Source organism: Myotis myotis, unplaced genomic scaffold, assembly GCF_014108235.1.
Source record: "Myotis myotis isolate mMyoMyo1 unplaced genomic scaffold, mMyoMyo1.p scaffold_m19_p_10, whole genome shotgun sequence".
Lineage (NCBI taxonomy): Eukaryota > Metazoa > Chordata > Mammalia > Chiroptera > Vespertilionidae > Myotis > Myotis myotis.
In genome coordinates this window covers 29048872-29074595 of record NW_023416314.1, presented here as the reverse complement: position 1 = coordinate 29074595, position 25724 = coordinate 29048872, and the positions used below count along the sequence as shown (strand labels likewise).

The 25724-nt window shown below is 42.6% G+C and overlaps 1 protein-coding gene and 1 long non-coding RNA gene across 2 annotated transcripts in view; one reads left to right on the top strand and one right to left on the bottom strand.

Moving 5' to 3' along the window:
• The window catches only part of LOC118664560, a 52140-nt gene that overhangs the window by 18776 nt on the left and 7640 nt on the right, over nucleotides 1-25724 (bottom strand). The window lies entirely within an intron of this gene.
• Nucleotides 388-25724, top strand: part of CCDC83 (coiled-coil domain containing 83) — a 40291-nt gene continuing 14954 nt past the window's right edge. Inside the window, exons 1-7 of the mRNA XM_036324765.1 lie at nucleotides 388-499; nucleotides 772-835; nucleotides 6742-6862; nucleotides 11108-11192; nucleotides 12496-12655; nucleotides 15895-16062; nucleotides 23399-23490. Of these exons, the coding sequence (XP_036180658.1) occupies nucleotides 6768-6862; nucleotides 11108-11192; nucleotides 12496-12655; nucleotides 15895-16062; nucleotides 23399-23490 (600 nt within the window). The 5' untranslated portion in view covers nucleotides 388-499; nucleotides 772-835; nucleotides 6742-6767. The remainder of the gene's footprint in view (nucleotides 500-771; nucleotides 836-6741; nucleotides 6863-11107; nucleotides 11193-12495; nucleotides 12656-15894; nucleotides 16063-23398; nucleotides 23491-25724) is intronic.

Sequence of the window (25724 nt, the reverse complement as noted above, 5' to 3'; positions counted from 1 at the left end):
ACAGAAGGACAGCTTGCGGTGGAGGGGCAGAGTGGGGCGAGGCGGCGCAGGCACCCCTTCCCCGTCTACGAGCTGCTAGAAAACCAAAGGAAGAAACAGACGACAGTGCCCGGCTCGCGGGCACAGCCCAGGGGCTGGGTGTCCCGTCTCCACACAACTCACCGCTCTTCGCGCTGCCGCTAGAGGGAGGCAAGGAGGGGCGGGAGCGTTCTGCGGAATCGGCGGGGTGAGGACCCCGTGGGGAGGGGGGCGAGGGGGCGGGGCGGGGCGGCCCTCGGCTCGGACTCTTCCCCGTGCGGCCACCAGGGGGCGCGCCCGGCCCGCGGCTCGCGGCGGCGCTCGGTAGTTGGGTGAAGAGGCGTCCACGCGCCCGTCGCCTTGGAAACGGAGGGCGCGGTGGCGGTGGTGGCTGCAACGGCGGGCCAGGTCCGCTGGCCCCCTCCGAGTGCTACTTCCCCGCCCACAGCTGCGATTCCGCACCTGGAAGCCGTGAGGGCAGGTGGGGAGACTCCTCCATCTCCGCTGGGTCCCCATCTCCTTCCAGTCTGACCATTAAGGCATTGCGAGCATCTCCGCCCCACCCCCACCGGCCCTGGAGGTTGCTTTCCCTAAAATGGGCCTGACGTCCTCCATGGGGAGCTGTTCCTGGGCCTTTGGGAGCCCCTGGAGGGGTTCTCAGAAGCACACCCCGCCTCTTCGCCGAGGAAACAGCGTGCAAGGGCGATCTTTTGATCTGACCAAAAAATTAACCCGTCTCTCTCTGCCTTGCAGTGCGTTGCTGACTTGCCATTCCAGATCTTCTGCGCACAGAGGGCAGGATCTGAATGTCCTTCAGGTGTGTAACCTCACAGCAGGCGCTCAGTAAACTAATAACCCTTCCATTCCTATGGGGCTTTGGCACTTGGCGGTTTTCCCAAAGCATTTGAGCTTCAGTGGTCACTCTGGGTGGAGGTTGGAAAGAAGGAAGAGAAACGGAGGGTCAGAGAGGCTTAGAGGCGTGTCCACCAGAGGAGGAGCTAGGACGAGCCCCAGTCTCACTTTTCTTACTGCTCTTCTCACCGAATTCCCGGCCTGGTGAATGAATGAATTCCTTCTGAGGGAGGGCCTCACGCACATCCTTGCATCCTACCCAACAGACACACTATAGGTGTGTGTTGATGGCTTTTCACCCACACCCTCCCAATCCATAGATTTTGCTTTCTTTTTAAATTATTATTTACTTGTTAGATTTGTTTCCCCATAATTCTCTGCTGGGCCAAGAGAGTTGAATGGTTGGGAGATGGGAGATGTTCCATCTAAGGGAGAAAAAAAGATTTCTGTGACGGCAAAGAAAAATAATGACTGGATATTTATTAGTGTGTGTGCTAATTGCTCATGGATTTCCTGTCTGCCACCCCAATACCCAACCTTAGTAGATCCTTTTTACATTCACCACTGCTGTTTGAAGATAGAGAGAAACCTTGTTCTCCTCCTCCATCCAACTATAAAAGTATAAAGTACTATTAAAGTACTGCTTGTATTTCCACTGTCCTCACAACAATCTCTTTGTGGTTATGTTTCTTTTTTGATTTTCTAAAACCGAAGGAGAACAGGAGTTGGGTGACGAGGTAGTTCTGGTTGCTAGAAAAGTTAGTGTAATAGACTGCATTTCAAACTGTTTGTTACTAGCAACTCGGGATCAAAAGATAAACCAATCTTTAAGCTAAGAATCCAATATAATTTGGGAACTGCGGTTCAAAAATGTGCCACAGACCAAAGGATCTGTATTGGTAAAGAACATACATGCTAAAGCAACACACATCACAATCATGGGAGTGGAAGTTGAAACTGTTATTCGGCCAGATATTTTTAAATACCTTGGTTTGAATATATAGTTACTTACTATATCTTTAAGCTGGCTGCATTTTACATTTTAAAGCTGCTTTGGGCTACATTTAGATAATCTCTACCAATAAGGTCTGAAATTTTTTAAGCTAACTTTTAGGTAATGTTATCATTACTAAAAGACTTTAAATGAATTCAGGAGGTGTCTTTTGCTGGAGGGAATTCTAAAATATTTAAAAGTTGTATTAAAAATATGTTCTAGCGTAAGTGAGAATTTGAGTTTAAAAGTGATCTTGCTTTCCAAATTTAGGGTATATACAATATCAGGAGCACATAAATAGGGCCATTAGATAAAGAAAGTAGCATACATTATTTACAAGTCGATCATTCAAATCAGACACTTATTGAATATCTAGTTTGTGCCTGTGGGAGATGCCAGCCTGTGTGCCAATATCTATTCTTAAATTCCCAAAGATTTGTTGAAGTAGTTAGTTGCTATTCAGTATTGAAGGAGTTAAGTTTTGTTGAAGATGAATGCCACAAATATTTTCAAATATATAGCTTAATTGGCACTATAATGAGATACATTTTAGATTGCTCTTTAACAAAGACCTTTGGAAGTACCACGTCAGTAGTAGTAGTAGTAAGACTTAACACAAGTTATAGCTAGTTAATGGCAAAGCCAGAATTAGACTTCAAGACTTCTAACACCCATATAGAGATCTTTTAACTAGATCATGCTTTCAACCACTAATGCAGTGGTTCTCAACCTTCCTAATGCCGCGACCCTTTAATACAGTTCCTCATGTTGTGGTGACCCCAACCATAAAATTATTTTCGTTGCTACTTCCTAACTGTCATTTTGCTACTGTTATGAATCGTAATGTAAATATCTGATATGCAGGATGTATTTTCATTGTTACAATTTGAACATAATTAAAGCATAGTGATTAATCACAAAAACAATATGTAAGGATACATGTGTTTTCCGATGGTCTTAGGTGACCCCTGTGAAAGGGTCGTTCAACCTCAAAAGGGGTCGCGACCCACAGGTTGAGAACCGCTGCACTAATGGAATCTTATTGAGAACTTTTGTCATTGCTACTACGAAAATATCTTTCATTTTAATCTACATTTGTAAAACACTAGAGGCCTGGTGCACAAAATTCATGCATGGGTAGGGTCCCTAGGCCTGGCTGGCGATCAGGGCAGATCAAATACCCGCCCCCCACCCCATGCCTTCCTGCCTCCCAGCCTCCTCCTCCCCTCACTCCCCTCAGCGCCTGCCAGGCCACTGGTTTCCCACCATGTTCCACGCTGCCCCTTGGTGGTCAGCGCACGTCACAGTGAGCGATGGAACTCTTGTTTCCTGGTTGAACTCCCAAGGGGGACACTTTGCATATTAGCCTTTTATATATATACATTAGCTAACAAACATCAGGATCCATTTCAAATGTCCAGCAAAATATTAGGGCAGAACTTCCATCCCTTCCAGCCTCCACAAAATTATGGCACAAGTCATTAGGAGGCTTCTGGCTATTCATGGCTCCACGAAGTGGTGAAAAAAGTCTTCAGGAGCTTTCTAGATATTGAGCCAGGATCCTGAGACTGCACAGGAAAGGACATACTCATTGGGGAGGTTATTTTGCAGTCAAGTAAAGCATTACAGAATTACAGTATATTGACGAACATGGCTACTATATGTCCATTTTTACTAAACAGGCTTCTTGCTTTTCACTGAGAAGCATTTGAGGAATATTTTATGGAACATGGAGTAGACTCTGAAAAGGCTGGAGATCTGAGTCTTTCAAACCCAGCCTCCACAGCTGCCCCCACTCCATGGCATGTTATGGAAAGCCCAAACAGAGGGAGCCCAGATGGCCCCAAAGGTCACACTGAGAGTGAAGGTCTTCATATCATTCATTACCTGCACAATTTTGCTAAAGTCTTTTAAAGTCTGTTCATTACTTTTTAAAAGTTCTGCTGGGGTATGCTTCTTTCTTCCTGTCAGTCTAAGTAGCGATCTTGCCTCTTCTATATTTTATAACCAAAGGCCAGGTAAAGTGTCATGAACAGAGCAGGCACTGAATAAATGTTTGTAGTTACCAACAAACAGATCAGGTGTCCATTTGTCAGGAACTATTCTAAGTGAGACCTTCCTGGAAGATGATTCCATTACTTCGTGAATGCTTTTCTAGGATTCTCGCCCTTTACTGAGATAGAAATCATCTGGGTGAATCAGGAACTATAAATCCTTTGAAATATTTACGAAAATCCTCATTGTTTGTAGAACATCATCAAATGCAAAAGTGCATGTTGAGGTGATGTCATTAACTCATTGCAATCCTATATAATAAAAGTTGAATATGCAAATCAACCAAACATCGGAATGACTGGTCGCTATGACGCGCACTGACCACCAGGGGGCAGATGCTCAATGCAGGAGCTGCCCCCTGGTGGTCAGTGAGCTCCCACAGGAGGAGCCCAACTCAGCCAGAAGTCGGGCTCACAGCTGGTGAGCGCAGCAGCAGTGGCAGGAGCCTCTCCCACATCAGCGCTAAGGACCCCTTGGGTATGACTGTCAGCTATCCCGGAGGGGTCCGGACTGCGAGAGGGTGCTGGCCAGGCTGAGGGACCCCCTCGCCCCCACAGTGACAAATACTGTGCACTGAGCCTCTGGTGCAACTAGAGAGCACGCAATCCAATTGGCTTACTAATTTTCTGGAAAGGGTGTGAAACAATGAATCTTAATATAGTTTATGCATAAATCATTTGGACTTAATGGATCCACATTTTCACTCATGTTTTATTAAAATCCTTTGCCACGGGCTGCAGTTAGGTAACTAAGTATACGTTAGTCAGAGAGTTGAAAACATTAGAGCCAGGTAACTGAGGTAATTTTTCGAGATGAGGTCATTTTTTCCTCCCGCACCAGATGGGTGCTGCAGGTGGGAACCATAACACTTTGATCTCTTCCATATGACTTGGAAAGAAAATTAGAGGTTAATGTTGACATTTGTTTTAACTTGTAAATGAAATATTTTATAGTAAAAATCGCTGTTAAATTGTAAGCTACTGTGAAAAGAAACACTTGTCAGCATGCTGTCTTTTTGTGCAACTATCAAGTTAAAAATCCGAACTCTAAAATAGAAAATAATATGAAAAATTCAACTCTGTATCTGAAACAAAAGAAAGTCATTTTTTTCCCTTAGCTGGCAAATTTTTGTGAACTGTGATGGGATAGTGACACGTTTTGGTTTGTAGCTCATGGAATTATTCTCACACTTTCCTATCTGAGAACGCAGTTAATCTACTGCCCTGCCTCAATGGATTCAGTATTTCTGTTGTGTCACCTTTGTGACTCTCAGTTGACAAGTATTACAGTACATTTGAATTCACATATACCCAAATCGGTTAGAATGTAGAGATGCGCAGACCTGGCTAGAAAAGTCCCAGACACAAAGACCAGGCCCCGCTGGAGGCCTGGGTGTGAGAGCAGCATGCCTACAGGGAAAAGGTGTGTTCTCATTTCAGAGAGTTTTTCCGCTATGGGTATGAATAATCCATGTAGATTGCCAATTCAGTGATCCAAATCAATGATGGCTGTTGACAGTAGCAAACCACATAGGTGAGCCTTCCCACGCATCATCACACTTGGCAGCAGGCAGTCATCCTGCTGTACCTTTGAAGAAGGCCGATCGGGGGCTGTAAGTTAAGGGGGCATAATATTGAGTTCTTTCTATACGTCAGATCACCAGGACGTCCCCTCATACGTCAGCAATGTTTCAGCTGATGTCTGGGAGAGGAACGGGTGTTATGGAGACAGAGCGGTAGAGAGAAGGCTTATGGGAAAGACACAGGTGAGATTTCTGTTCTCACTTTATAGATAATGAATTTGAAGCTCAAAAAGATTAAGCAACCTATTCAAGGTTACATAGATAGTAAGTGGTGGATCTAGTATTAAAACATGTCTGCCCGTGTCACTCATCCATCTTATCTATTTCTTCACTTGACAAGGATTTGTCATGCATCTGTCATGCTGGGGGTGAGATACAGGGATACACAAGAATAACATCACCTCCAGTCTCACGGAGTTCCCAGCCATTCTAACAAATTACAAAGGTTATGTTCTTTCTGCCATACCCAATTAATACACCGACTGAAGGGTAGGCAGTTGTTTTATAGAGATTAGTGGAAAAATGAAAGATAAAAGAAAATTTGTTAAAGACTATTTGAAAAGAAGTACTTTAGTACCCATGTCCAATCTCTGGAGTATTCCTGTTTACTATCAAACTACCTGAACAGTGGGCCTAATTTCCCCTTTTGAAAAAATATTATTTTTGATAATTTTTATTATTAGATGCAAAAGCAATTAATAGCTGATGAACAGTTACTATTAACAAGAATGCATTATTATTATTATTATTATCTTTTACTTATAAACCTCTTAACCATTTAAAAAATACTTTAACGTGTGTTTCTATTCGCTCTTTATGACAGCCCTGGCCAAGCCTGATTCCTTTGGATCCAGATTTCTTGGTGCTCATAGAAAGCAGTTCTTTTGCTTTGTCTTAATTTTTTAAAAAGTAACATTGATTGAGCTGCTGCTATCGGTAGTGCATTCTGCCAAACACGGTGGAGAAATAAAATGATTTAAAAAGTTCACTCATTGCTCTTAAAGAAGCTTGATCGGGGCAACAGATAGATAACATAAGGGAGTGAGCCTCACCGTTTGGGGTGGGCTAATCCTGCACCTGGGCTACACGTGGAATTCAAGAATCCAATTCATGAAGGACGTCGTGGAATGTGGTGGATGTGAGGTGGAAAAGCAGTCTGGGTGCCTAATCTTGAGTAAACACCAGTAGAGGGGCCGAGACAAGAGTTTATTTACTTCTCTTACATCTCTTTTCGAAACAGGTATTTCTTACTAGCTAAGCAACACAATGGAAACCCCAGCGAAAGCAAGTAAAAAGGATACCCACGATGGGCTGCCGAAAGAAGAGAGACTGTCTATCAGTGAAGCACTTCTACACTATCAGTAAGCGTGGCTTGTAAAAAACCCAGCGGTGTCCGGTTTCTGTGTGTGAATGGCCACCATCATCATTAAGACTCATGTAAAAGCTGTCCAGGGAGCCGGGCTGCAGGGGATTGGAGGCGGAATTGCATGCACTCTTGCGCCAAGTGCCTACTGTTAACAGTTTGGGAAACTTGGACTACCACATAGCCCAAGCAGTAGCTATGGAACAGCACTCATCCATGTGGTTTTAGCTCCCTCCCTCCCTCCTGTTTTATTGGTCACTTTCCCGTATACACACAGCATGCAACACGGAATAGTTAGCATACATTCACAGAAGAGTCATCGAGGAAACTTTTCTTCTTTATTTAACTTTTCATTTCCAGACATTCCAATTTGCATTCTCTCCAAATAGCTACAGATCAAATACAAATGATTTGGCATTATTTTTAGTAAGAATAATATTTTTTAATGTTTCCCTCCCCGGAGCTGGAGACAAAACTAGAGGTCACACCTCCTCTATGTTCACGTTTTACCCGACCAGTGGGAGCTGAGCCCCTTGACAGCTTTTGAACCCCAGCCTTGGCATAGGGTGGGTGTTTTAATGTGTAATTCTCAGGGAGTGAATGAATGATTATAGGTCAGTCTCTTTCCAAATAAGAATGTACTTCATTCATGCATTCATTGAACTAATACTTGAATGTTTGCCAAGAAGGAGGCAGATGCTGGGTACTAGGTGACAACAGTGAACAGGTCCCTGTCTGATGAAGCATGAGAGACAGACATTAGATAACTAATTCAAGCTTTTTTTTAAAAAAGAAAAAACACACATAATTAAGGTGCGATGAAAGAAAAGAGTCGGGTACTACAGAGGGGTCAGGGAAAGCTCATTTTAAGAAGCAATGTTTCAGCTGATGTCTGGGAGAGGAACGGGTGTTATGGAGACAGAGCGGTAGAGAGAAGGCTTATGGGAAAGACACAGGTGAGGAAGTGCTTGTTCCAATCCAGGAAACAAGAGAAGGCAGGGTGAGGGCAAGAGGGCAAGTGCAGACTCGGATGCCCTTGGCAAGTGTCAGGTGAGCAGGGCCCTGTGGGGCCCTTGGGATTTGGGAATGGCAAGCCATTTGTTGGAGGGGACAAGGTGGGAAGTGGGGAACTTGTGACACTGGTGACTAGGTCTTTGAGGGAATTATTTTTAATTCAGGGAAACTTCATCTGCTTCTTGAGAGCCTGAGAGAGAGAGACCCATGGAAAGGGACCTTTCACGAGGTTCCCTTTTATTTTCTGCTTGACATAACTTTAATAACCAGATACTACCAGCACTCACTTCTCAACCTAACTGCAAAGCTTCCTCATCTTGTCTTAGGAGAGATGGACAGAAAGTCAGCCTCTGTGACTACAACCTGGTCTCTAACGTGCTTCCTCCCCACCTTACCCTCCGCCCCCTCCCCATTTACAGTGACAACGTCCAATCACAACTGTTTCTCTCTCTTCTGGGTCAACCAGAGGCCAGTCTTTCTCCTATGTCACAGAGGTTTACAAAGAGGCAACACTGAAAAATTCTCATAATGTTGCCCCGATAGAAAATAAACATCCCATGCTTTTGTTCTCTTTGCTTTGTAAAAACTGAATAATCTCATGGCCTGGAATAGCCAAGGCCTCACTGCTAGGGACACTGTATCATTCCAGGTGTTCCTAGGTGACAGATCACCAGGACGTCCCCTCATTCTCTGAGAGAGGATTCTCCCAGGGTCCCCCAGCAACCTCTAACATTTCTCATACACAATCTCAGCTCCTAACAACAAGCTGAGAGCACATAGTAGGCAGTCAATGATTTCTGAACAATTGAACTTTTTTTTAATATATCCCAAGAAAATGAGGTCATGAACTTCCATGGTTATTTGTGAAGATCTGAGGCTGTTAATGATAAACCTATAAGGTGACCAGCTCTGAGTAATGATGGTTTTTATTTTCTCCTTATATTTGCCTCCCCTCACTCCCCAGTTTTCCACAAAGAGTATGGATATAGATATAGAAAGAGATGTGCATATTATTATGGGGGGAGAGGGAGAGAGAGAGAGAGAGAGAGAGAGAGAGAGAGAGAGAGAGAGAGAGAGAGAAAGAGAAAGAGAGAGAGAGAGGGAGAAAAGTATGGAACTTTTTGGAATCCAAATTTATTTTCCTTTGCAGAACTCTCAATAAAATTGCATAGAGGGAGAAAGAGGACACATTACTAACATTTTTAAAAAAATATATTTTATTGATTTTTTACAGAGAGGAAGGGAGAGAGATAGAGAGTTAGAAACATCGATGAGAGAGAAACATCGATCAGCTGCCTCCTGCACATCTCCTACTGGGGATGTGCCCGCAACCCAGGTACATGCCCTTGACCGGAATCGAACCTGGGACCTTTCAGTCCGCAGGCCAGCGCTCTATCCACTGAGCCAAATCGGTTCCGGCCACATTACTAACATTTTAAAAATACAGGGAGGGAAGAGAAAAGGTGACATTCTGTATACTAAGAATTTGACATCATTGTGCTTTAGAATAATAGTGCTATATAGCCTTTTAATTCTCTTTAATATGTCCTACCTCACTGATTTATTATCCCACTTTTTTCAGCATTTAGTGTGCCATGTGGGTCACTAGGGCACTGAGTAGATGAGGGAGATATGAAAAGGAAGAAGTACAGAGAATGGTGAAGCTTGAATTCCCACAGCGGCTCACAGCGTGGAGTCCTGAAGCTCAAATCCATCTCTCTGTGAGGCCTGACAACATGGAAGTGAATTCCAAGGAGAGTCTAGGCCAGTGATGGCGAACCTTTTGAGCTCGGCGTGTCAGCATTTTGAAAAACCCTAACTTAACTCTGGTGCCGTGTCACATATAGAAATTTTTTGATATTTGCAACCATAGTAAAACAAAAACTTATATGTTTGATATTTATTTTATATATTTAAATGCCATTTAACAAAGAAAAATCAACCAAAAAAACGAGTTCGCGTGTCACCGCTGACACGCGTGTCATAGGTTCGCCATCACTGGTCTAGGCTAAGGAGGGGGACGATGATGCCGCCAAAACCTTCGGGGCATCTCAGAATTCCCCCGCAGATCTTTCTGAACTGCTCACTGCAGAAGGAACACAAGACAAAGCCCTTGGTTGCTTGCTCCTCTCTTCTCTGAGGGGAGGAATGGTAGGCTTACGTGTAGGGTGGCCAGATGCAGCAAATGAAAATACAGATGCTCAATTTAATTTGAATCTCAGGTAAACAACAATTTTTTTTTTTTTAGTACAAGTGTGTCCCATGCAATATCTGGGGTTGGGGCTGAATGTAATCTCCAGTTTGCTCTTTGCATGCTCAGTCACCATCAAGGTAGGCTCTCAGTCTCACACCAATGGAGACCACATACTTGGCACCCATTTCCCTGCTCCACCCATGCAGAGAACTAGGATTACCATATTATAATTGCACAAATGTGAATAATTAGCGTAGGCTCTTTCAGATCATTTTCTTTGATAACATTTCTATTTTTCTCCTTAAAAATGGGAGGTAGAGCCCTAACCAGTTTGGCTCAGTGGATAGAGCGTCAGCCTGCAGACTGAAGGGTCCCAGGTTTGATTCCGGTCAAGGGCATGTACCTTGGTTGTGGGCACATCCCTAGTAGGGGGTGTGCAGGAGTGGGTGTGCAGGAGGCAGCTGATCGATGTTTCTCTCTCATCGATGTTTCTAACTCTCTATCCCTCTCCCTTCCTCTCTGTAAAGAATCAATAAAATATATATTTTTTAAAAATGTATGTGTCAGGAAAGAAGCTTTTATTATTTATAGAAGAGATGACATACTAATGAACTTGAACCAATAGGTATGCCTAGTTTACCTTTCCATTTCAAGAAGATGGGCATGCCTTATAAAGTCTTTGTTTTGTCATTTTTATCTGAATGTTTTTAGAATTCTAGAAATCATGTTTTCAGTGTGCCCTTTCTAGGGTCTCTTAAAGCTGAATTATTTAAAGGTAGTTAGAAAGCGTCAAAATTACTACTATGAAATACAAATGGTGATTGATTTTAAAAACTGAAGTTATCTCTATCTTTTACTGAGTAAAATATACCCAGAAACACAAAATCACTTAAGAGAGGTTCTTATCCCTACATGGGTTTTTATAATCTATTTAATACTTTATTTCAACTCAAATATTTTAACTTTTCAATTTTGACTCACTAATTTTTCCTAAGATAAGTAATTGTAACAAATGTTATCTTGGTTTTTTACCAGCTTGCAAATAAAGGAGAATGTAGTAGAACGATTGATGGTGCAGATAAAGAATCTTAGAGAAAAGAACCAAAAGTCTCATGACAGAGTGAGTATAAGATTTAAAGCCTATTTATAGTCATTAAACATTTACACAAATGCTTAAAAAAATTTTGAGTTATGAAATGTACCCTAGGAAATTATCTTACTTAGTGCTTATAATTGGTTAATTTACAATCTATTTAAGTGTGGTTTTTTTGTACATGTGAGGCAAAAGGGTATTGCTGTTCCTATTATATTATTTGCAGTGTCAAAGGAAGTCCATTTGAATTTTGTTATTTAAATATGTTTTTAGTGATTTTTAGAGAGAGAGGAAGGGAGAGGGATAGAGAGATAGAAACATCGATGAGAAACATCATCTGTTGGCTGCCTCCTGCACGCCTCTTTCTGGGGATTGAACCCGCAACCCAGTCATATGCCCTGACCAGGAATCAAACCGGTGACCTCTTGGTTCATGGGTCAATGCTCATCCAATGAGCCACACCGGCCAGGCTGAATTGTGTTATTTAGATCATGAGGATGCCAAATGTTAGGTTAAAAATTTTAAAGTTCTGAAACCACATTAATCTTCTAATTTCTTCTTTAACCTAAACATTGTTTCTTTATTTTTAATTTCTGTATCTGTTTTCTTTTAGATTTTTTAGAGTGCGAATATGTAAATATTATTTGAAAAGTACAATCTTAGTTGCTAAATGACTAATTTAATGTTTAAGATTATGTGTTGTTGTTTTTTAAATCAGATTAAAATGGATATCCAAGAGGTGCTGTATGCAACTATAAGAACTAAAGACGAAGAGAAATAAAGTTTGAAAGCAGTAAATGGTCATTAAACTTATCCCATAAAGCATCTCATAAATGGCGAAATACTGAGGATGTCCCCTATTAAAACATTAACTTTGTATGGACCCTGAAACTTCCACACTGAAATGTTATTTGAGGAGGGGGGGCTTTTGTCCAAAAAAGACTATCTACAAATTTTTAAAAATACATTTTTATTGATTTTAGAGTGGAAGGGAGAGGGAGAGAGAGAAACATCAGTGATGAGAGAGAATTATTGATCAGCTGCCTCCTGCACGCCCCCCTCCAGGGATTGAGCTGCAACTGAATTGAACCGTGACCTCCTGGTTCATAGGTCAACCACTGAGCTACACCAGCCGGGCTAAATGTAATTTTCTATCCAATGGTTACTGGGATTAATTTTCAGTCTCCCATATTCCATAAACTTTTAAAGATATTATTGTATACCTTATTTAATTAAATATTTCTTTCTCACTTTGTAAGCCTCTATTTTGAGGAAAATCCATGTAAACACTTCAGCAGATGTACTTGATTGCTGTTGTTTTTCATGACAGAATGGACGCTTAAAGGATGAACAGATTTGGCACATACGGAACCTACTAAAGGAACTGAGTGAAGAGAAGTCGGAAGGATTAAAAGTAACCAGAGAGGATGTCGAAACAGCAATGAAAGAGAAGTGGAAGTTTGAAAGAGACCAAGAACAAAACTTAAAAGGTGACGTGCGAACTCGGGAGCTTACCATAAAGCTGAATCAAGTTATGTCTTGAATGTATTAACACTGCTGTTTCCTAACATATCAAAAATGCCGTGACCATATTTTGGAGGATATCGTTATCACCACAACTACAAACACATGGAGGTAAAGGAACAGGAGAGGGAAGTCACAGAGTGGGCAGAGAGCTGGAATCAAGTGAGGAGGAGGAGGAAGGGCAGGGATGAAAACCAAAGACACATGAAAACCATCTGACGCTTACACACTGGACGATATCCTGGCAGACGCCACTCTGAACTCCTCACAGTGGGGGTCTGTCCTTTCTGTTGGGGAATTCTCTTGCTTGGTGGCCTCATTGGCTTCTGCCTCAGTTCAGAGACGGGAATGATAAGGTGAATATAACCATGAAGCTTCCCCCGACCACGATCTCTACCGAGCTCAGCCCCACCTCACCCCCATTTAGATGGGCAAAGAGGGATTCGCGTTGGAAAAGAGGCAGTGTGGAGGACAGGTGCAGAATCTGAAGGACCCAGGACATACTCTCGCCATGGGCTTAGGAAATACCATGATTCCTGGGGGTAAGTTACACACACAGTTTTGACACTTGTATTTTTTTTTTTAATTCTTATTCCTTTATCCCAAGGTTGCTGCTAGTATTTCTAAAACTACTTTAGCCAGGGCCCTATCAACACCACCTCTGCTAGAATGCTGGAAAGCATGGGCAAGAGACTTGAGTGCTATCAGGAAGCAGTACCGGAAGCTGGGACTAGAATGTCCTGCATTTCCCCGCGTGTTTCAGGGAGCCTCCTCACCCAAGCACTTGGCACAGAGCAGGCATGCATTCAAAGATAATTTGCTGGTTTGAACGAAACAGTTACCAAAAGCAAACATTAACCAGCAAACTTCATTCTTGGGGGTCTCCAAAACTGCCCCATCCACCACCTCCTCCCCCAGTTCTTTCTGGGCAACAATGATGTCATGAGGTGGTAGGTGTGTATGGTGCAGGGCTCCTCTCCAGGAAAGTGTTGCTTATGTTTGGAAGGAATCCTTTCGTCAGTCCGTTGAGATGGGAGTGAGACCAAAACAGATCCTCTGATGTGCTCACTGAGCGGCCTCCACAGGGAATGGGCCCAGTGACTTGAGGTGTGCCTGCTTAGGGTTTGGGCTGAGTGCCGGGCGTGTATGTCATGCAAGGCTGGGGCCCAGCTGGATGCCTGAGCACAGCAGAGGAGGACTGGACGTGCGTGCCGTCCAAGGAAGAAAGCTGCCCACAGAAGCCGAGGAAGAAAGGGGGAAAGAGCAGGTGTGTCTGTTACATACAGGTGGTCACTGGCCACTGGGCTGGTTTGTGAAGCAGCAGCCATACCTTCAGCTTGTTTCCATGCAGAACCTCAGACCCGTCCAGACCTACTGAATCGGAACCTGCATTTTGACAAGGTCCTAGGAGATTCCTACACACAGTGAGGCTTGAGAAGCACTGATGTAACGCCTTCCTTCCAACTTTAGTTAGGACTCTTTCAGTTACCAGGATAAAAATCTAACCCAAACTTGCTTAAACATAAAGAAGATGGTCAGATAACCAAGCAGAAAAGGCAGGTGCCCCAGAGCCTCACATGCTCTCAGATCTTAGTTCTTATATATATAAAAAAATCTCCCTCTCCCCTCCCTACCTCTCCTCCTCTCTCTTCTTCTTTCGCCCTCCCCACCTCCTTTATCCCTGTGCTCTCTCTGTCATGTTGTCCCCATGAGGCTGGCACCCAAACCATAGACACCTCTGATCTTACATCCTTATAACCTCAGAATGGAGGCGAGAGACATGTTTTCCACCAGTTTCAGTAAAAATATTTCTCTGAAGGACTCAGCATGTGCCTAGCTTGGGACACATGCCCACTCCTGGACCAATCCCTGTGGTCAGGAGAAGGGGCCACTATAACTGGCCTACATTCAGGGTGGGGCAAAAGTAGGTTTTCAGTTGTGAGTATGTGAAACATAGTTTATTTCTTGAACTTTTACTTATTCATTATTGTAGCATTTTTCATGCAAACAACTTTATTTGACAAGGAGCAGGAAAAGGGTGTTACCAGAAGGGAAGTGAAGAGGGTTCTGGGAAAGTAGAGTAATATGATGCCAACTCGCACTCCCCCCAAAAGCCATGGTGGCACAAGGGCTGAGCCAGCAACCATCTGCTCAAATGAGAGGACGCTGACCACCGGGGTTAGAGAAGGCTTAACTGTCAAATGACAATAGCAAGTGCCGTTTATGAAGGGGTGTCAAAATCTATGATCTTACATCTTTGGAAGAAGACATTTCTGGAGTCCTCCTGGGCCTCCGGACTGAAGAACAGCCCTCCCGCCTGACTGGAATGCATCTGTCATTCCTTAAGCATCTACTGAGCCCCAACTACGTGCCAGACTCTTGCTAAGAGCTGGGCTTACAGAGACGAGTTGAGAGGGTTAGCTGCCGTCAGGAGCTCTCAGAGATGAGTGAGAGGCGGTACTGGCCGCAAGGAGCTCTCAGACAAGAGGGTGTGTGGTAATGAGCCACGTAGCCATTACGTCATGGCACCTGCCTCTCTGTAACGCTTCCTTTTCCAAAATATCCAGCAGCACCATATTCAGCCTGAAGACTGAGTGGCACATCATGCTTAGCAAGTGCAGCAGGACCAGCGGACACTGACATAGTTGGGATGGTTCCGAGTCTGTACCTGTTTAACTGGGGAGCATATCTTTCACTCTGAAGTCTTATAAGTGGGTGTGGGGGAAACTTGTTGTTATGACTATCATACACTATCGTTTCACACAAATGAACTTGAGATGACAGGCTAAACAACTCACTTATAGAAATGGTTGCCAAGGACTATGGAATGATACAGGGTGAAATCACTTTGCCCAGAGGCATAATGGGCAGAAAAATGACAATTTACTACTAAAAAAAAAGTGTGGGACATCATATATTGTACATGAGGAATAATTTAAACTTGTGGGTTCCTAGGCATATAGCTTAATTATCTATTGTAGCTTTCAATCATAGCCCCAAACATCTACTTTAGAGTTGAAATTTTAATTTTAGATTTTGAATCATGAGGGATAGTTAAACAATAGTTTGAATAATTTAGAGTTCCTATATATATAAAATAGGATTTATAACAGCATTTTAATATCAGATTCATCAAACCAGATGGCAACATATAACGGTGGCAAGGACAGCAGAAATGACATGGTGTTTTGATTTTCTTTCACAGATATGCGCTTGCAAATAAGTAATGCTGAGAAACTATTTCTTGAGAAACTCAGTGAGAAGGAATATTGGGAAGAGTACAAGAATGTAGGGAGTGCACAACATGCTAAACTCATTATCTCCTTACAAAATGACATCAATAAAGTGAAAGAGAATGCGGAGAAAATGTCAGGTCAGTTGCAACAAAACCAGTTCAAGTTCAGTAAAAACACTTTAGAGGGCAGACATATGATGGGAAAAAAAAATGGGTACTCCCTGAACCATCCATTCCTCTCCCCTGGGTCAGCACCAGCAGCTTGGGCCCCAGGGCAGAGGTGGAGGAGGAAACAGAGAAACTATCCCAGGACCACCTAAGAAACTGCGGAGGGGAAGAAAAGGGAGGGGAGGCGGGGTGGAGAAACCCTGCCAGCAACCAAAGACGTTTCATTCAGTGGGTGGTGTCCATGTTCCCACGCATGGGGCTGGGGTAAGTTCAGTGAGGCAGGAGGGTGCTGGGGTCGGGTTATGTTGGAAAGGAAATCCACCTGAGGTAAACTAAATCAATCTCAAGCAAATGCTAAGTTGTAGTCAGAAAACACTGGAGAACAAACACGACACAGAAGTGGAGAGGGTATGGAGCAGGATGACGTTAGGAGTGAGGGCGCACCAGGACTAGCTCTGGGGAACATGAGGCCACCTGTCTGTCGCAGAGTGGCTTAAAGGGTCACCAGAGACCCCGAGACAGGAAAGTCACAGGAAAGAACAAGTGGGAGAACGCTGGCCTGAAAGAATGCGGTGGGTGGATGGCAGTTCTGAGCCCAGCTGGAGATGGTGCCCAGCATGGTAGCGGGTTCACATGAGGTCGTTGCCATCATCCTCTGCTGAGGGCCTGTCCAAACACTCTGCTTCTAGACTAATTTTCATGTAAGTTTCCCAGCTCAGGGCCTCAGGTGGTATAAATGCGGCCCCAGATTAGTCTGGGCTTGGAATTACACTTTTCCAAAAGGTTCTCCTCCCAAAAGAAAAGTACAGAGAGTGACACCTTCCTCCTCCATCTGTTTCCCCCACCACTCAGTCCTCTCTCTAGATAAAACCACTGTGACCAGTTTCTTAACGTAGCCTTTCAGGAATATTATATACACAAACAGCATGCTACGAGTGTGACTTTTCATGCAGCAATGTGGACATCATTCTAGATCAGTACTTATTAGCACCTCCTCATTCTCCCAATGGCTATTTGGTCTTGTTGTACTATAATTTTTTAACCTACTGATACAGATTTGGGTTTTTTCCTGATTTTTACTATTACAAATAATGCTGCAATGAATATCCTTGTACATATCTCATTTTACTGTGATCAGTATTCTTGTAGTCATGTAATTTCATTTATGTGTCTCTCTAAAGAGAAATGGCTGGCCCAACAGCCCATTTATTTTTATTTTGAGAGTCCTGGCCCTCCATAGAAGTTGTACTAAGTTTCCCCACATTTTCAATAATGGGTGATATTATCCAACTTTTTGTTTGCCAGCCTTAAAAGTAGAAAACTGGCCCAGCTGGTGTGGCTCAATGGTTGAGCGTTGACCTACGAACCAGGAGGCCACAGTTCGATTCCCAGTCAGGCCACATGCCCAGGTTTCAGGTTCAATCCCCATTGTGGGGCATGCAGGAGGCATCCATTCAATGATTCTCTCCCATCATTGATGTTTCTATCTCTCTTTCCTTCTCCCTTTCGCTCTGAAATCAATTAAAAATATATGTTTTTAAAAAGTAGAAAACTGTATCTCACTATAGCTTTAATTTACATTTCTCTTATTATGAACATTAGTGAATATCTTTTCATAAGTTCAAGAAGCATATGAATTTCCTTTCATATGAACCAGTTCACACACTTTGCCCACTTTCTATCGTGTAGTGAAACATTTTCCATTGTTAAGGAAATTAGCTCTTTAACAGTGCTATAAGGTACAAATATTTTTCCCATTTGCCATTAGCCTTTTATTTTTGAGGTGTCTATGAGAAAATTTTGTAGTTTTATATTTAAATCTTTGACTTGTGTTTTGTGTATGTGTGAGAGGTAGGAAATTTTTTGCCAGATGATTTTCCAACTGTCCCAACATCATTTATCAAGCAATCCATTTTTACCCTACTGATCTGAGATGTGAACTTCATCATATTTTAATTGCCCATGTGTATTTGGAGATCTTTCTGTACTTTCTATTCTGTTCCATTGATTTGTCTATGTATTTGTGCACCAGGGCTATACTTCTAAAATAGTTATTTTTCTAGCATGTTTAAAATGTTTTAAAATTGTATCCAGCATTTCTTTATATTTTTAAAGCAGAAAGATTGATTTTCTCATATAAACTAAACTCATTATCTTTTTTGAAATTTATCTTTATTGTTGAAAGTATTACAGATGTCCCCTTTCTTTTTCCCATTGGCCCCTTCCACTCCCCTGCCCCCATTCCTGATCATGTTACCTGTGTCCATCAACCATTATCTTGATTAGACATTTGGATGATTTGTTTCAGCTAAAAATTTTCATTGCTTGAGGTAGTATCAGTCAAGTGAGAGCTCTCCTGCCCCTTGCCATGCTCCCCTACAGCCCTGGGGGAGGAGCTACAGAAGTTCAGGTCAGAGGAAATGGTAGAAGGTCCAAGCTAAGGAGAGAATAGCCATAACTCTGAATGAAATTGAAAGTTTAATTTTTATATATAAAAAAAAACCTGAACATATTGATTAGTGCTTGAAGGACCTCTTCTTTTCACAAAGGAACCAGAAAAGTTATAGGATTTGCCATGTATCTTACTAAGACAGAGCTACTAGCCTCCTAGCATGAATTTTAAAGGGAAGAGACGAAAATCAGGTTGCTTGATGTCCCATGATCACTATAGTGAGGAATGGGAGGACTGAAGATGGAACGTGAAGGCCATCGGATCAGTGGTGGCCCTAGGATGGCTGCTCCCTACATTTACCTCTCGGCCTGTGACTCCCTCTCAGGGCACCTCTGCTATGCTCTGTGTGCTTGTCCCGTTCTCTCCTTGCTTCCCACAGATCAATTTTGCAGTGTTCTCCAGCCCAGGCTCTGAAGAGAACTAATCAGACCCAGCACAAACCGTCCTTGGTCCGCTGTCCCCCGCACCCCCTCCCTCATTCAGCAGCCACACTGAGCCCTGGGGCAGGAGGAGAAAGAAGCACCTCCAGCTGCTGCCCTGAGCTTTAGCTAGAAGGAGATATTAGGATATTGGTACCGAAACACAGTGACTGATTATTCAGGACATGGCTCCTTCGCACAATAAAAGGAAAGGAAAGCTGAGGTAGGCCCAGGAATAAAGTGTGGGTTACTACCCGTCATTAGATGTTAGGGTCACAGATCATTTTGACTTTTGTCCTTCCAGGTGCACAGGACAGGGAGCCATACAAGTTCTTTGTGAGTTAAAAGACGAGGGTTCAGGTCCACTTACAAAAAAGTAGCATTTCTTCTTTGAATGTCAGTTTCCTCGTCGGTAACCTGAGAGTCCCTCAGTGACCTCCAAGAGCACTCACAGTCCCAGCACCTGCTTTTCTACACCTGATCGCCTCTAGCCCTTACAAGCTCCTCTGGGTTGGGTGTCACTGTGCCAGTTTAAAGATGAGGAAAGAGATGCCCAGGGGAGTTCTTTGTCTTTACCAAACTCACAAGCTCAGTAAGTAGTGGAAATGAGATTGGCACCCATGTGTGTGACACCAAGCCAATATGCTTCAGGTAGCCCTCCCAGCGCCGAGGCAGGGAGGCGGGGACGGCTCTGTAACACGCTGGGCCTGAAGAAACGGTCCAGGGCTGGTGCTGCTTGGTTTTCTCCAGATGGGGCTGAAAGGAGGCCACTGCCACGGGGGAGGATCAGCACAATAAAGCGTATTGTATGAAGTATGTGAAGAGTAGACAGCCAACTCCCAAAAAGCTGTGGAGGAGTCAGCCGACGCTGAGCTAGACACAACAGAGAAAGGAGGAAATGCAAAGCAGGCCTCGGCCAGGAAGTCAGCTTGTGAGAAGTGACCACATTACACTGGGCACCTGAGCAGCCAGCAGCCCGAAGGCACAAGGTCACAGTCTCCCACGCTCCCACTGGCGACAGTCTCACACTTTTATGAGGAGACTTTCACACACACCCAGCTCCTTTGGCTGTATTCACACATGAGTGGTTCAGAGTTGTTATCTGATCATCTGAGTCGCAAAGGGTAACGGTGAGGTTTCACATCCTCCCTTCTGCAGGGTTAACTCTGCTTTTAAGAAGAAAAGCAGCCCACACAATTTTATACGGAATTTGAAACAGAGTTTGGATGTTATTACTGCTTTTTCAGTACAAATATGGCAACAGAGAGAGTTGCAATTTTAGTTGGAGAGTATTCAGTCATCTCTTTTTTATTATTTACAGCAAAGAATTAATATTTCATGTTATCAAGCTCCAGGTTGCATGGTTTCTTTTATTTCTTTTATTTTTTTATTTATTTCAGAGAGGAAGGGAGAGGGAGAGAGAGAGAGAAACATCAATGATGAGAGAGAATCATTGATTGGTTGCCTCCTGCACGCCCCACACTGGGGATCGAGCCCACAACCCAGGCATGTGCCCTTGACCGGAATCGAACCTGTGACTGAGCCAAACCAGCCAGGGCTGTATGGTTCCTTTTAAATGCTAAGTCTGTAAAATTATTACGGCTAGCCTCCTGATACATGGCAACTTTTAGACTGATGTTAGTGTTTTGTTGGGTAGACGTTTCAAAAATACCCAGAATTAGTCTAATGGACTACATCCTGAATTGAAAAAGAGATTCCATCAGAAATGAGGTTGGAAAGATTAATATACTCAAGCAATTACTTCAAATGAGTAAGAAAAATACAGATTTTAGCGATGAGCACCTGTAGGCTGGAAGAATGAAAACTTCCATTTCTCACCCTCCAGATGTCAAATTAGACTAGTCCCCAAAATCTTACGAACCCTCTTGTTTATAAACCGCTGTCTCATCAGACACTCTTGTTCCAACTCCATTAGAGGCAGACCCTGACCATTGCGACCCCCTTTCTGGCCACTCCACAACTTGGGGAGCTCTCCCCTCCTCCCTGCTCACGGCCCCTCGCCTCCCACCAAAGCTGCCACTGACCGTTGCGGTGATTTGGGGCTGCTGTCCTGCGCTGCAGCCTCAGACTGCCTGCCAAAGACGGGCAGTTTGCCCAATTTAATTTTCTTCAAAATATTTTTAATATCTGTTGAGTCCCAGGGATTGCAGTAATAGAAAGATGAGGAAGAGAAGTGTTTACACTCTGCCTTCAGCGTTTTCCTCGGTTAGGAGACACAGTTCTTCCGGTACTAAGTCCAGATGGTACTAAGTCCCGCCCAGCCCACGGCCCCCTCTCCAAACTACTGAAAGAGCAGACCTGCAGTTCCATCCATGCTGTTGCAAATGGTAAGAATTCCTTCTTTTTTACAGCAGCATAGTATTCCATCGTGTAGATGTACCATAGTTTTCTAATCCATTCATCTACTGATGGGCACTTAGGCTGTTTCCAGATCTTAGCTATGGTAAATTGTGCTGCTATGAACATAGGGATGCATATATCCTTTCTGATTGGTTTTTCTGGTTTCTTGGGATATATTCCTAGCAGTGGGATCAATGGGTCAAATGGGAGTTCCATTTTTAACTTTTTGAGGAAACTCCATACTGTCTTCCATAGTGGCTTACCATTTGCAACAGCATGGATGGAAGTGGAGAGCATTATGCTAAGTGAAATAAGCCAGTCAGTGAAAGAAAAATACCACATGATCTCACTCATTTATGGATAATAAAGACCATTATAAACTGATGAACAAAAATAGATACAGAGGCAGAGCAGCATTAAACAGACTGTCAAACTACAGCAGGAAGGCTGGGGAGGGTTGGGGGGTGGGGTAAGAGATCAACCAAAGGACTTGTATGAATGCATATAAGCATAAGCAATGGACACAAGACACTGGGGGGAAGGGGAGGCTGGGGGAAGGCCAAGGGGGGGAAAAAAGGAGGCAAACGTACTACTCTTTGTAATATTAAGCAATAATAAAAAAATAATGCTAAATAACAATAAAAAACAAACAAACAAACATAAAGAGCAGACCTGCAGACCTCCCCCATGCAAGGCAGACAGACCCCCGAGAGCTCTTGGCTGACTCGGTCTGTGGGGAACACTGTCCCTTTGAAACAATGTCCTAAAGGGCAGTGAGATTCCACATCACTATTGGGACAATGCTACTGTTTAGTGACGGAATCCTGTAACTAAACGGGTCTCTGTGGACCAGCCCAGAAATCCAGCAACCTTAATTGTCAGCATCATTTGTATGAGAAAATACTTTCCGACTTCCCAATAATGATCCTTCAGGCCTTATAAATATAACGTAGATGTTATCGTAAAACAAAACTAACCTGATTGTTCTCTGGTTGGGAGTGGTCCAGTTCCCTCCTGTTGCACACGGGTGACGCCCTCACTTTATTCAATCTTTGCTCAAATGTTACCTCCTAAAAAAAAGTATTCTCTGATCACCGTATCTAAAATAGAGACTTGTAGTTTTTCTTCATCACACACATCTCCACCCGAAATGTTTATTTGCTTGTTTACATATTTCTGGTCTGGCTTCCCCACTAGAATGTACATGTCTTAAAGGCAGGGGTTTTGTCCCTTATTTGGCAATACTATCAGTGCCTTAAATAGTGTCACAGACATCAAAAAAACTTGATGATTTATTGTATGAACAGTGAACAAACTGGACTGATTTACCCTGCTTTGCTTCTCTCCAACCTGTAAAGCAGCCCCATGTCACTTCCCTTGAATAGGGGTGCTGGTTTATATGACCTCTAAGCAACTCTCAGGGCCTCAAATTTTATGATCCTTTGCTCTCTCACTTCTGACATTTATGACCTAAGAAAGTCCAGAGAGGGTAGAGAATCTGCACTTCTTCTCTGTCCTCTCTCTTCCTCTGAGCCTAACTCAGAGCCAGGTCTACTGACTTTCACAGCTCTTCTACCATTCTCGCTCCTCTTCTCATTTTGTCCTACCTGTCCCAGGAAACACATGCCAAGAACACTGAAAATGTAGTTAGGTGAAGTCAGAGGTACAAGATGCTACGCAAGTGGGTAATCAAATCTCCCTTATATTTCTGTTGTGGAATCAGAAGTTGTGTGACAGGAAGTTGTATGACATGAAGTTGTGTGATATGAAGGGTAGATGGACACACAAGGACTCAAATATTGGAAGCTCCCCCTTTGGAGAGACAATCCTTTGAAAGTACAAATGTTCTTGGGAGAGATGTCATCTTAAACTAACTCACATTAAGGTGCTAGTAAATTATTGGAGCATTTCTGCTAACTGAAGGTTCTAGATGCTTCATTAATTATGTACCCTGAAAACTCAGGGAGTAAAAGGTGTAGAAAGGAGAGGTGAAGATCATGGAAGATAAAATTTACTAACATCATGGCTTTATCTAGAATCAGCCTTGTTAAGCCTTCTAATTTTCTTTTTAAAGAACAGTATAAAATCACTCTAGAAGATGCTAGAAAAAGAATAATCAGAGACACTTTGTTGCAACTGGACCAAAAGAAGGAATGGGCCACACAGGTATACTTCAATTTTCTTATTTTAAGAAACACACAACTTTCCCCCTTATTTTTCCTTGTAGTATCCTATATAATAAAAGGCTAATATGAAAATTGTCCCCTCCACCAGGAATTTGACCGGGAGTTCAACCAGAGGGCAGGGCCAGCTGGCCAACCGCCCTCAGCCCCTCCCTACCACCAGCCCAGCCGAACCCCACCCATGCACGAATTTGTGCACCGGGCCTCTAGTATTATAATAGTTAAGAACTTGAAGTCTTAAGTTAGGCAGTTTGAATTTAAATTACACTTCTATCACTTAGTTGGTGTATAAACTGAATTTGTTACTTGACTTTTCTGGGCTTCAGTTTTCAAATCTATAAAAAGGGGACAATAATAATATTTACCTTTAAAGAATAAGGATTGAATAAGATGATTTAAATAGTATAGTACCTTATAAGGATCAAGAGTTCAGTAAATTATTATTCATTTATTTTTAAAGTATTATAATAATAATGGCTACATTAAGCTATTAAATAAAGTTGTGGATGAATTATAGAATGAAATATAGTTTGTCTAAAAAGTACTTTCTGACATATCCAAACCTAACGAAGCATACTTTATATTCCTGGAGCTTTAAAGATTTGGGATATAAAAAATATTTGAAATATAATTTCTAATCTTATAAGTTTTTGAATTTCTTTGTTTTGCAAAAATATCTCTTTTTTTTCCTCACTGTCCTTCCCCTGTCCCCAGAACTTCTCCTAAATCAGTGAGGTCCCCACTGGGATTGTCTCTTCATCTGGAATATTCCTTCTTCAGAATCATAAATGCCTGGTCTTTTCTAAAGTTCTTCACTGAGTTTCAGTTGCAACTGTTTGCTGCTTCCCTGTTGGTTCAATTGTTCTTTTACTATTGTTATCCTATTGGGTGATTTTTACTGGTTTACACAAATAGAAGATTATGAAACTGACCAATGGTTTATCTGCCCATACAGTTAGGCCACTTTGACTGAATATGAAAAAATGGTGAAATCAACAATTTAGTGATCTGATCATAGTTAAGATGATTAAAAAGGTATATGTAGGTCAGATATGCTTTAAGTAGACATGCTCAGTATATAATGAGGACTGATTTACCGTTCCTCACATTTTACATCTCTCTCAACAATTCTAAAAAGTAGGAACCTGCTAATGAGAAGCCCAAGGCACAGATAAATTTTATGACTTGCCCAGAGCATGTGGCAGACTCAAGATTCAATTCAAGATTCCCCTCTCCGTCAGACCATTGCTCTTAATCATCACACACATTTTCTTCTCTCTGCATAACCCAACACCCTCACACGCGAATGAGTTTGCCTCATTCAACCTGGCTATTTTAGCACATAGTTTAATTTCCTATGATCCATTGTGGCATATCCTTGGCTGCATTTTGGAATCACCTGAGAAATTTGTTTAACCCATGTGGTGCCTGAGTCCCACTTAGAGATGCTCATGTAATTGGCCTGGGATGTTGCCAGAGCTCCTGGATTTTCCAAAGTGTTTGGGAGATTCTAATGTGTGGTCAAAGTTGAAAACCACTGCTCCATTGTTAGTGAATTAAGCTATTATCCAAATAACTTCAGTTATGAGCTACTCCCTGCTTTTGTCCAGATGAAATTCTGTGTTTGAGGAAACTTGAGAAGTAACGGGTTGTAGCAAAAGTATAGAAGTTCTTGGTTCCTAGGAAATGTAGTAGTAGGTCCACTCTTAGTTTAATTAGCCTGGTTTAAAGAAAAAAAATTATTGCAAATCTTCCAACTCTAAGGGATAAATTTACCCTTAACATATTTTAAACTTATTTCTGTCCATGTTTATGAACTTGAAGATTTTTCCTAATTTCTCTTCTTTCGGTTGTGCCCTTCAGTGGCTGAATATTGAATTGGTAACATGGTATCCATATAAAAGTACTTTAGGGATAGATATGTTAGGTTTGTAAATATGTACTATTGTTATTACTGACACGCAGAAATCTTTGATTAGAAAGTTAGTAATGTAATTATTCGTGCTTTTACTATAGGTTGGGTCTTGTGTTTGACCATCAACTTGAAGAATGTTTGGTCACTACAGCTTAGCCGTCTTAATTGTGAAGCAGATCATTAGTGATTTGATTTCACCATGGCAGTCAGACTGGGTTACAGCAGAGACTAAATTGAATAGACAGCCGTTGTCCAGTTCTCTCAGTTGCCTGTCTTAGGCAGTGTAAACCAGTAAAAACAAT